We start from the raw sequence: 12,520 nt of genomic DNA, 5'->3' as shown, positions 1-12,520 counted from the left end.
ATCCAGTGAGAGGCACCCACAGCACCGACTCCCAGAAGGCTCCTTATTTAACCTTCATGCAGGCCACAGCTGCTCAGACGGCCTCTGGCAGCATCTGACTGAAGGTAAGTTCAGGTTCAAAGGTGTTTCAAGAGCTACCGTGAAGGGTGTAAGTCATTTTTGTTAAGCTGTTTTTAAAATAAAAATTGCCTTGTAGATGAAAGCTTTAAGAGTCACAGGATGAAAAATATAGATGCCTTTTTGTCAAATTTCTCACTGTCATCTGAGGGTTGTGCCATGTTTTTTTTTTCATCGAGTTCAGAGGCTGCATGCAGTAATTTGATTTCATTGCGTCGTGCTGGTAAATTGCAGGATTACAGACATTTACATGTATTTATTTTGTTTCTCCACAGACAGATGGAAGAAGTTTTGTGCTATGAGACCAGGAACAATTCGTGCCTGAGGACCGTCCGTCCTCTGCCCGTCCGCCTCAGCCTCTATGCGATTCTCGGGGTCGTGGTGATCCTGACTGTGTGTGGAAACCTTCTAGTTACACTCTCAGTCGCATATTTCAAGCAGCTTCACACTCCAACCAATTACCTGATTGTCTCGCTCGCTATGTCCGACCTTCTTTTAGGATTGGTGGTTATGTTTCCCAGCATGGTTACATGTGTCGAGTCTTGCTGGTATTTCGGAGAGCTTTTCTGTAAAGTCTATCTGAGTTCTGATGTCACGCTGTGTACTGCATCCATCCTGAATCTGTCCTTCATATCACTTGATCGACACTATGCTGTCTGCCAGCCTCTACTGTACAGAAGGAAAATAACAGTCAGCACTGTGGGGGTCATGATTCTGCTCAGCTGGAGTATTTCTCTTTTCATAGGTTTTGGAATGATTTTTCTGAGGTTAAATATTTTAGGCGTTGAGGAATTCTATTATAACAACATTGCTTGTGAAGGAGGGTGTGTTTTGTTCCAGAGTGGTCTTTCCAGCACAGTGTCCTCACTCCTCTCTTTTTATGTTCCGGGGATCATAATGCTCGGTGTTTATTTGAGGATCTTCGTGGTGGCACAGAGGCAAGTGTGCCGTATACAGAATGTCTCTTGCAAAAGCACTGCCAAAACATCAAACACAAGTCAGACAAAAGCTACTAAAACACTTGCAGTTATAATGGGAGCCTTTCTTACATTCTGGACTCCTTTCTTTGTCTGTAACATCACTGATCCCTTCATCGGTTACTCAACACCACCAGGCCTCTTTGAAACAGTGGTGTGGGTGGGCTACCTGAACTCTATGGTCAATCCTTTAATCTATGCCTTCTTCTACAGTTGGTTCAGAAAGGCACTACAATTATTCACATCAGGTAAGATCTTGAAATATGATATTTCAGAGACAATGCTTGTCTCAGATTAATAAAACAGCAGCCACTCATCATGACACATTTTATTGATAACAAAAAATCCTGTAATAGCATCATTTTGAGCAGAAATACTTTCTGCAGAGCCACACAGTTTGATCATAGTATCTTCTGATCCTTGGCTGAACTGAATTATTCAGATGAACTTTTGTTTTTTTCTCGTTTGATCAAATTGGACATACAGGGTTGTCATTCTCACTCAGCTCAAGATCCACACATTTCCAGTTCCACATATGAACAAACAGTGGTGTAGTGCACTACACAACTCTGAGCTCAGGCTCTTTCTGTGTGCTGCTTGTCGTCCCTGCGTAGGTCTCCTCACAGTAAGCCAATCAGCTGCTGCACTGAGCGACATGGATTTAGACACTCGGTACAGTGATACGCTGAATGAACAATATTGCTCTCCAATGAATCAGGTGTGGTGCCTGTGTCCATCAGCACACCCACAAAGAATCGAGCCATTGTTCTCAAGGCGTTTGAGTGGAGTAACTTCCCCATTGTTTGGTTTTGGTTTTTTCTTTGTCATTTTCTGTGGAATCGGTTGTTCGCACCTGAAGCTCGGTCTCACTGTGTGGTACAGTTGGACTGCTGCCATTGAGTTACTGTCTAAAAAAAAAAACTGAAGGTATTGGAAAGCACCATACCAGCACCAGCACAGTGTACCAACCCTTGACAGCAAAATGTAAACCTTTCCTGTAGCAATAAAAGAGACCCGGTTTAATGTGGTTTTTTTGGTCAGGCACTCTCAGCCACAGCCAAAACAGAGCTGATCATCAGTGAAAAGACCAAGGTCCTGAACTCTCCCTGGCTGAACTGCGAGAGACTTTTTTCATGTACACTGACAACATAATCATCCTCAAAATCTCAAGAGCAAAAGTCTCCAGAACAGAAACTGCAGAAAAATAAGGGGCTGGACATTATGAGTAACTACGGTCATGAATAAAGAAATTAAAGCAAGACTCACTGAAGAAATCAATATTATTTTGAAATCAGTATTTTGTAAATGCTCATTGTCATTGCACGATGCATAGTGGGATACAATGACATACACAACACAGGACTGACTGTCTGGAACTCAGCTGGTGCTTCGCTCTGACTCCACCCCCTTTCAGTGACACACAGGCCCACGTTTAACAAACGAGCATGCGGCAGAAAACTAGGCGTACAGCCAGATCAGGCATAAAGCCGTGGCTGCGATCGTCATTTATCAATATGGATGTGAACTTACAATGAGATCAAGTCTCACCACAGGTCTGACAGTGTCCAGCAGGAAGGTCTGATTCATACAGCAGCAAAACCTGGACGAGCATGAAAAGAATTATAAAGCAAACCTCAAACACCATGAACCACAACCAGCCAAATATTCAGTACAAATTTAAAATTAAAAGAATAAAAGGAGAAAGATATATACCTACGGAATAAAACGTGTCCCCCTGTGGGATTCATAAAGGATTTCTACTTTCAATAACCCTTTATTATTGTGTTTATTCTGTGTTTTACAGTGATACTGTCCATACAGATGGACAATAGATGATGTACCTATACCTACCTATACTATTTTTCTGATATACAGTGATAAACAGGCCTTTGAAAAATTTAATAGTTAACAAACATATAAAACATTTTAAGAAAACAGTTGTCTCCCCCCTGCTGTGAGGGAGCATCTCCTGGCCCTGAGGGTGTCAGTCACCAGTCTTTCAAACACTGATCTATTTCATGTTTCACCGAATAGGAGTCATGTCAATAACATCCGAAATGCTGGCAAAGTTGACATGAATATTTCATTAGCAGCAGGGGGCGTGGGACTACATGACTTTATTTTCATTGCATGTCCTCGATTGTGTGACTTTACTCTTAAGTATTTTTACACTACAGTATAAGACAGATAAACAAATGTTTTTAATCTAAACGATATCATAGATATGAGGTTGTGTTGTTTTACTCCCAATATTTTTATAAGTTGCAATAAACTGCGTCCTTTTATCAGTGGCGGTCGAAGAGTATCAATGCTATCACAGGCAAAGCTCTGCATCTGAGGAATGTTTGGCTTTAGCAGGTGTTTATATGACTGACTTATCATCACCTTTGTTATAATACTACTATAACTCGTCACACACACTTTCAAAGTGAGAAATATGACTCACACACCTGAATAATCAGCCTAAATTACCCTCCAGCATGAGACGGTTTGGCTTCTGCCACGTTGGTCAGCACCAAAGTTTCTACACCCATTGTTATAACAATGAGCATCCTGTACTTCAGGGGTCGAGCCAGGAGGAGCCCATCCACCTTCTAAATCTGGACTGAATATGTGGCCGGTTGTGGTTCATGATGTTTGCGGTCAATCAATCAATCAATCAATCAATGTATTTTTGTACAGCCCAGTATCACAACAGCAGCTGCCTCAGAGGCTTCAAGACGTTACATTGGTCGGTAAAAGTAAAAACAGTGAATAAGCATCATGGTAATCTGTCAGTATTTACAGTAACGAGACAGAACGAAGTAGGGCTGAACGATATGGGCAAAATTTCATATCTCGATATCCATGCCAGATATCTTGATATCGATACGATATATGACAATGGATTCAGTGAAAGTTACGCATTTTTCAGAAAAATAAAAACATCATAATGCAGGGCATGAAATTCGTCAACATTCTAACAGGCCCTCCAAGCTTTTTCAGCAGGTCCTCAGAAAATTTTAACAGGTCCTCACAAATTCTAACAGGTCCTTAATTTTCAGTTTTGTAAAATGCTGATCAGAAACAGGATCCAACAATAATTTTTTTAATTAAACTGTTGTATTTTGTTGTGCTTGTTTAGTTCTGCTTCTGTCTATCTGCTGCTCTGTGTCTGGGATGGTAGATCTTCTTATGCTATATGACCCACTCTAATTTGCAAATTTATGAAATGATTTTTATTTATTTTGCTGCAGGTCTGCATGTTGCTAATCGCTGATTAAAGCATCCCAGCTTTGACAGGTTCCTTTGGTGGTGGTGGAACATTCACCCCAGAATCCAAACCAGCACAGACCACATTTCATATCATGTCGCTGCTCCCAGTTGAAACTAAATATTTTAGCTGAGATCCTGCTGATGGCTGTGATGTTAGTGTAGGTTCTGGTTCTATTCAGGTCTTAATCTGACCAGGTTTTGTCTCTGTATGTATCAGACCCTGGAGGACCTCTCTCCCTGATGTTCATTGATGTTGTTCTGTATTTGCGCGCCTGAATCGAGCAGTACCGCCTTAAATCCAGCAGAGGGCGCATGGTGATCGTTAGATGCACAGTGCAGAGTGAAGCACAGAGAAGAAGAATGCAAACATGGAATCCCAGAGTTATGAGGGGTGTTGGTTATGACTGATTCATTCATTGAAAGAGAAGCAGCGTAATTTCATGATAAAAAAAAAGCCATCAGGCGGTGAGGACCTGCTGATATGGCACCTAAACCGACGGAGATTCAATCTCAATCTATCCCCGCCGCCATTTTATAGGGAACTTCGCGTGTTGCAATGGATTCAGTCTAAGTTAAGCATTTTTCAGAAAAATAAAAACATCATAATACAAAAGGATGTAAAAAAAAATGCAGTTTTATTTATGAGAACTCACTGCCAGTCATCAACATTAACACAAATCCAGCAAATAAAGAAATCCAATCTTTAACAATAAATAACAAATAAAATTTGTTGCAACTGCTGAAACAACACTCTTGTGGTCTTTAAAAGACAACATAACAACTGTGCAGAAACTATATTACTTACAGAACAGAGGTAGGCGTGTGTGTGTGTGTGTGTGTGTGTGTGTGTGTGTGTGTGTGTGTGTGTGTGTGTGTGTGTGTGTGTGTGTGTGTGTGTGAGAGAGTGTGTGTGTGTGTGTGTGTTGTACATCAGTTTGTTCTTGCATGTGTTGCTAGTTGCATTGGCATCACAGCGCAACTTCTACAGATTGTTTGCCAGGAACACAAGCTTGTTCGCCATGTCTGGCTTCAGACAGCACCTCTCACAGCTCACAATGCTGCCCCATGTACTGAAGATTCTCTCCGACGGGGAGCTGGTGGCCTGCATGCACAAGTATTTTCCTGCCATGTTGCTGAGCCGGGGAAGTTAACTTTGTATGTTCTCCACCACAGCAGGGGGTCCTCTTCGTTGTCAATCGTGGGGAACTGCAAATAGGCACTCAGCTCAGCCTCTATGGCAGCAGTGGGATCCGCCGGTACTGTGTGACTGGCAGCGGATGTTTTGAAGAAGCTTGCCAATGACTTCTTAGCCTTTCTGGTGGGTGGGTTAGAGGTTTCTTCCACTCTGGTCACTCAGTAGGACTCTAGCAAATAGTGGGGTAAAAAGAAGAATAAATCTAATTATTATTGTGTCAAAATATTATAATGCAGTATCATGATATAATAATGATCATCTCACTATGAAGAACAATGTAAGATGAGCTCAATTTAAACTTACACATTTACTGAAATATCAGATAATATACTGAAATGGAAGAAACTGTTCTCATTTAATCCATCCAATTCATTACAGTTACCTTGTGTTCCATCGTTTTCATCTCTGACACCAGTCTGGCTTTGATGATGGGGACGTCACCAACAGTAATGTACTGTGTCTTATATCTCGGATCCAAGAAGGACGCCACATCCAGGAGCTCTTGTGTGTCTCTGCCTTGATACTTGCTGTTCATGTACTCCAACATTTCCTTCTTTAAGGACTTGGTCATGTCAGTGTCGTCCTCCTTTGGTGCCAAGATTGTTGTGTTAAAAAGGCTGAGTACTGGCTTGATGTGTGAAACACCAACATGATCCTCCCCTGACAGAGCATCGGTGAACTCAAGCAGTGGCCCCAGTGCCTTGCTGACTGACTCCAGCACATCCAAATCTTGATACCCAAGAATTAGGTGTCGGGTGCTTCTGTCCTCTGAGAGGACCTCTGACAGTGCCGTCTGCTGCATGAGCAGCCGAGACCCCCATCCAGTTTGACACTCAGTTATAAGTCCATGGACTGGAAGGTCAAGGCGCTTCTGTGCTTCCTCAAGTGCAACTCTCCTTTTCCAGCTGTGTGAGAAGTGGCACACCAACTTTTTGCACACACCCATTGCATGGCTGATCCTCTTGTCACCTCTCACTGCATGTTCTAGAGAAAACAGATGAACAAAACAATACATAAATTACAACACAGCTAAATAACCACATACTAATGCAGATTGTTCCATCTCTCTCTCTCTTACACACACACACACACACGCACACACACACACACACACACACACACACACACACACACACAAACTGTCTTTCTCCTTTTTCTGACAAAGATATTTCAATAAATGGGGTAAAACGTACCTGTCGCCAGGTGCAGCCTGTGTCCAAAGCACTGAGCCGCGTCCAGCCATTCTTTATCATATTAGCTGCGTTATCGGTGGTCACGCAAACCTGTTGGTCCTCCTTTAAATCCCGGTCCGCTAACGCAGCTCTCATCTCATGCGCGATGTTATCCCCAGTGTGCTCCCCAGGGAAGAAAGAAAGACGTCTGCAGACAGCGGGTCTTGAGTGCGAAGTTAGTTGTAATAAAGTGGACCGTTAAACTGATGTAAGGCTCCGCCGTCCGGCTCGACCACAGGCCTGTGGTTGAGGCAAAACAATCAATTTCACGGAGCTCGGATTCAACGTTCATTTTGCATTAATTGTAGAGTTTGGGTATGGCCACTTGATTAAAATACGTTCGGGATGGCATTCTGTAACGCTTGTCCAGGGTCCGAACCATCTTCTGAAAGCCTTCTTTTGAGACGGTGTACAAGGGTACCGTATCTTTAGCAATGTGGTGTGCTATAGCATCTGTAATGTCCTTGTGTCTGGTGGACGTCGACTCGTATGGCATAACGCTACCGAAGGAGTCGGCAATCAAACTTTGTTTGGGCTTACTTTCGGACGACTGGGAGGCTGCCGCAGATTTTTTCATTGCCATACACTGGTCGTGTAGCACGCGGTGGTGTTGTTTCAGGTGGTGAAACATGTTCGTTGTATTGCCTTGCTTCGTCGCAATTTTCGCCAAGCACGACCTGCAAAACACCTGGCTCTGGTTCACATCCTCTTCTTTAAATCCAAAATACCTCCATATAACAGAGGAAGACTTTTTTTCCCCACCAAACTCGTTTCTGCAGATTCTGCAGCCGCCCTCTCTTCCTCGCTCATGTTGTAGTTTTGGTTTCTCCGTGCAGCACATGTGCGTCTCCGTCTCCCTCCTGCCTCCCTCTGAGGTTTCTCATTGGCTGCCATCAGCTGTCAACCAGTAAACGAGGTTTGTGGTTGGCTGGCCTGACCTGTGCACGGACAAGCTGACATGCTGGGCAAGCAGGGAAATCTTGATATCGTCGATTTGGAGAAACTAACGTCCTGAATGTTCAAATCCCGATATCGATATGATAACGATATATCGTTCAGCCCTAAAACGAAGCAACCACCGCCTTAGACCCTCACATCCGGCAAGAACAAACTCCAGAAACCCAGTGGGAGAAGAAGAAATCTTGGGGAGAACCACAGTATGGAGGGATCCCTCTCCCAGGGACGGACAGCTTTGGCAACAGCTAGCATGAGACCATAAGAAGTAAAGCCTAGGACTATGTTGAGGACAGTCCGTTGGACGGTCCAGCACAAGAACCACGGATCCCAGCAGTAGAACTGAAGCCAGTCCACGGGCAGGACCGACAGGAGTGTCCTCCCGGTCCGGACGGAGCTTGTTCGTAGGTCCTCGTAATAGTGGAGTCAGCAACTGAAACTGGAGAAGACTCCCCCTCGAAGGGGGTTTGCTTTATAATTCTGTAGATGGGCTCCCTCCCGGTCCACACTTAATGCTGGTCAGTGAGCCAGCCGGCGGTGGAATATACACACAGACCAGAGAGCAGAGTAGAGAGTTTCTTTATTAGTCCCAAAATGGGAAATTGTGGATAAAAATTGCCATTGCAGGTGTTATAGCAGCATCAGTAGCAAGCACACCAAAGTAAAAATATATCATTTGTGCAGAAAATGTTATGCAGTGCAGGCTAAATATACATATATTTATATACCTATACACAAACACCCACATATGTATACATACAAATACACACACATATATACACACCTGCACATGCATTCGTAAATACAAATTAGGAATAAGAGATTAAAGATATGAGAAATGTGCTGATAAAAGAAAAGCGGTATGTGCAGAGCAGGGTAAAAGAAAAATAAGAGTGCTGGGATAGTAAGACAGCTGTCTGGAGAAACAGAGCCTGTGCTGCACACCACTTTGAGCTTCCTCTGTTGGCCAGGTGAGAGTTACTGTAAAGAGTGATGGCCAGTATCAGGGGTGAGTTCCTGTATCTGTCCTTGTGACAGCTGAGCTGTATCCGTCTGCTGGAGAAGGAGCTCTGCTGTCTGTCCAGTGTGTGTGTGTGTGTGTGTGTGTGTGGGGGGGGGGGTCGGGGTTCTCCATGATGGGTAGCAGTGTGTTCAGTGTCCTCCTTTTCACCACAGCCTCCACAGTGTCCAGTTTGCAGCCAATCACAAAGCAGCTTTCCTGAAGTCTCAACAGAGTTGCTGGCTCCAACGCTGCTCACTCAACAAGCCACAGCAAAGAAGAGAACCCTGGAGAACAGACTGGGAGAACGTCGCCAACATCTGGCTGCACACGCTGAAGGATCTCAGCTTCCTGCTCCTCCCCTTCCTGTTCACAGTGTCTGTGTTGGATTTCCAGTCTCGTCTGTTGTTGATTTCGATGCCCAGGTATTTGTAGTCCCACACCTCATCCACATCCTGTCCCAGAATGCACTGTGGCTGTGAAGGCTTCCTCTTCTTTCTGATGTCGATCACTGTAATGGATGGTGTTATATGTACATGGAATGTCATTTAAAATCCTATAGGTGGCGGTGTTGCACTGTAAATAATTTTATACTGCGTTTCTTTTAATGTTGTATTTATGAAGAGGTACAGTAAATATTGTTTGTTTAAACTAAGTATTTTGACAAGAATTTAAATTATACCTGTATTTGCCAGCCAGTCCGCTGTCTGCTGTCATCCAGCTCCTCTACAACGTCAGGAGAGAGTTCCGGTGCTGTGAAAGACGTCCTGCCCGGTTACTGTCCCCAAGAAGTCGACCCCATCGGACCCCAACGGCTCCCGACCAGTGGCCCTCACTTCCCATCTGATGAAGGTGCTGGAGAGGCTGGTCTTGTCCCACCTGAGGCCGCAGGTGAAAGCGATCCCAGACCCTCTACGGTTTGCTCGCCAGCCCCGGAGTTGACGACGTTGTGATCGACCTGCTGCAGCTCATGTGCATCTGGATGGGGAGGCAGCACTGTGAGAATCACATTCTTTGATTTCTCCAGTGCTGCTGAGCCAGAAGCTGCGGGGGATGGGTGTCGACTCCTCCATGCTGACTACCTGACAGGCAGACCACCGCATGTCCATCTGGGCAGTGTTCTGTCTGATGCGGTGGTCAGAGTGATGCAGCAGCTCCGCAGGGGGCTGTGCCCCCCCCCCCCCCCCCCCCCCCCTCCTCTTCACCTCACACACCACTGATTTTCAGTATAACTCTGAGTCATGCCACCTGCAGAAATTCTCTGGTGACTCAGCTGTTGTTGGGTGTGTTGGTGAGGAGGGGGAGGGGGAGTACAGAGCAGTGGTGGATAACTTCATGGAGTGGGCTGGACGCAACCACCTGAGGCCGAATGTCAGCGAAACCAGAGATATGGTGATCAACTTCAGGAAGAAGTTGGAAGCCTTCACAGCCACTGTGCATTCTGGGAGAGGATGTGGAGGAGGTGGAGGACTACAAGTACCTGGGCATCAGTGTTGCCAGGTCCTCATGGGAGTTTCCAGCCCAAGCACGACTGAAAACCCGCCCATTTTTATAAAAACCAGCCCAATTCGGCCAAACCCATGAGACAGCGCCAAAACATTACACACACAACAGAAAACACTTCCTAAGCGCATAAACCTTCACATAGTGACCATGACGAGGATAAACAGCTGTATAAGACAACGCAAGTAGCACCTCTCTGTTGCCACAATGCAAAAACAATGCATTTCAAAACCAGCAGCTGCTCTCTCATGTGCACAGCGCGGCTCTCACATGCACGCGCACACACACGCGGACACACACGCACATCCTAATTAAATTATCTTACCTTCATGGAGAATCAAGTTCCATTTCTTCTTTTTTATTACTTTGAACGTTGAACTCGCCAATTAACAGGGAAACCAGTTCTTCCAAAACCCCGGCTCCGCTCCGGGTTCTACACACTCCTCCTCCGCTAGCTAGCTGCTGCGTTCAGGTGACTGGAGCGAGCGGCGGAAAACTGAAACTCGGTCGTTCACATGAAGGCAGCAGTGACAGCTGGACTCAGGAGACACTCAGGAGACACTCAGGAGACACTCAGGAGACACGTGAAGGAAGCGTGGACTATTTGCAGAAAGGAACGGCTTTCAGACAGCTGTGAACCGGCTCTCGTCGTTCACTTAAAAGAGCCGTCAAACGAACGGCTTGTTCACTGAACGTCACAGTAAGTCTGTGGAGGATGACAATGGTTGCTGCAGACAACTGGTTTTTCGTATCTGCCGCCTTGCAGTCGTCTCAGCGCGGTACACAGTGGAGGGGGGCGTGTCGCGTTTCTGCACCGGCCGCGGAAGAGCAGACAGACGTGATTTCCGTGAAAAATTCCGCTATTGCGGAACTTGGGCTCCCGCCCAAGGCTCATTTTTCCAGCCCAAGGAGGAAAACCAGCCCAATTTTTACATGCCCGCCCAAGGCTCTTTTTCCCAGCCCAATGACTTTTAAAGTAGCCCAATGGGCCATTTTCACAGCTACTTCCTGAAATTAACTGTGCACATTCATTTCCTGTCTTGCATTATTGGCCAAAATGATAAATCCAGGTGTGTCTTGTTGCAGCAGTCTAAACCAGAAACACCTGGATCAATCAGTTTGGCCAATAATGTAAGACAGGAAATTAATGTGCACAGCTATTTTCAGGAAGTAGTGAAGCTGTGAAAATACCCAAATGGGCGGGAACCCGCCCAATCTGGCAACACTGCTGGGCATCGAAATCAACAACAGACTAGACTGGAAATCCAACATCGACGCCGTGTACAAGAAAGGGAGGAGCAGACTCTACTTCCTGAGGAAGCTGAGATCCTTCACCGTGTGCAGCCAGATGTTGGAGATGTTCTACCAGTCTGTGGGGGCCAGGGTTCTATTCTTTTCTGTGGTTCTCTGGGGGAGCAGCATTGGAGCTGGTGATTCCACCAGACTCAACAAACTGATCAGGAAAGCTGGCTCCGTGATTGGCTGCAAACTGGACACTGTGGAGGCTGTGGTGGAGAGGAGGACACTGAACACACTGTTATTCATCAACAATATATACACATATATATATATATATATATATATATATATATACATATGTATATATATATATATATATATATATATATATATATATATATATATATATAAAATAGGGATGGGACGAGATCCCGTGTCACGAGATCTCGCGAGATCGAATGCCACGAGATTGAGTACCTTTATATGCAGGCAATAACTCTTTATTAACTGGAATATTGACGGAATGATACATTACATGGCGCACAGCCATATAAGCACGTGCAAAACCCTGAATATGGTCATTTTCATATTTAAAAACCCGGTCGAAAGGGACATGAAATACTGTTCTGCGCATGTTCTATCTGCAAGGAATCTTGGTCTTTTGAGTCCACAAACTACTTGTGATACAGTTTAATTGATACGACGTAAAGAAAATGTGCGGAAACGATCGTTCAGTTCTTCTCTTTTATTGAAAAAACGCTGCATCGCATCAATGAACATTTCACCACGTCTTGCCGGCTCACACTCTTCTTCTAACAGCATGTAGAGAGAGCCTGCAGCCTGCAGCCCTTCTTCCTCTGTGGTGTCTGTGTGAAATAAGGTTGAACATGCAAACAGCACACCTAGTGGCATGAAATGCAAATGCAGTCATGGCGTCTCGTCCCACCCCTAATATATACATATATACTGTATATATATATATATAGGCCATGAACGTGCCCAGCCCTAATATACACCACACACACACACACACACACACACACACACA

The 12,520-nt window shown here is 44.9% G+C and overlaps 1 protein-coding gene across 1 annotated transcript; it reads left to right on the top strand.

Annotated features, from left to right (window-relative positions):
* The first annotated feature begins 396 nt into the window (after positions 1 to 396).
* LOC115385419 (trace amine-associated receptor 1-like) lies at positions 397 to 1,392 on the top strand. The gene is made up of 2 exons (XM_030087410.1): positions 397 to 685; positions 758 to 1,392. Exons 1-2 carry the CDS (start codon positions 397 to 399, stop codon positions 1,390 to 1,392), a joined length of 924 nt encoding a protein of 307 aa, XP_029943270.1.
* Positions 1,393 to 12,520: the final 11,128 nt, after the last annotated feature.

Source organism: Salarias fasciatus, unplaced genomic scaffold, assembly GCF_902148845.1.
Source record: "Salarias fasciatus unplaced genomic scaffold, fSalaFa1.1, whole genome shotgun sequence".
NCBI lineage: Eukaryota > Metazoa > Chordata > Actinopteri > Blenniiformes > Blenniidae > Salarias > Salarias fasciatus.
This window is presented reverse-complemented; position numbering and strand designations above follow the sequence as displayed.

What these genes read in the sequence shown, in the direction of transcription:
- LOC115385419 (XM_030087410.1), top strand. Translation starts at nt 397, where the DNA reads ATGGAAGAAGTTTTGTGCTATGAGACCAGGAACAATTCGTGCCTGAGG. An exon ending in GTATTTCGGAGAGCTTTTCT is followed by an intron (nt 686 to 757) that starts GTAAAGTCTATC and finishes TCATATCACTTG; the next exon opens with ATCGACACTATGCTGTCTGC.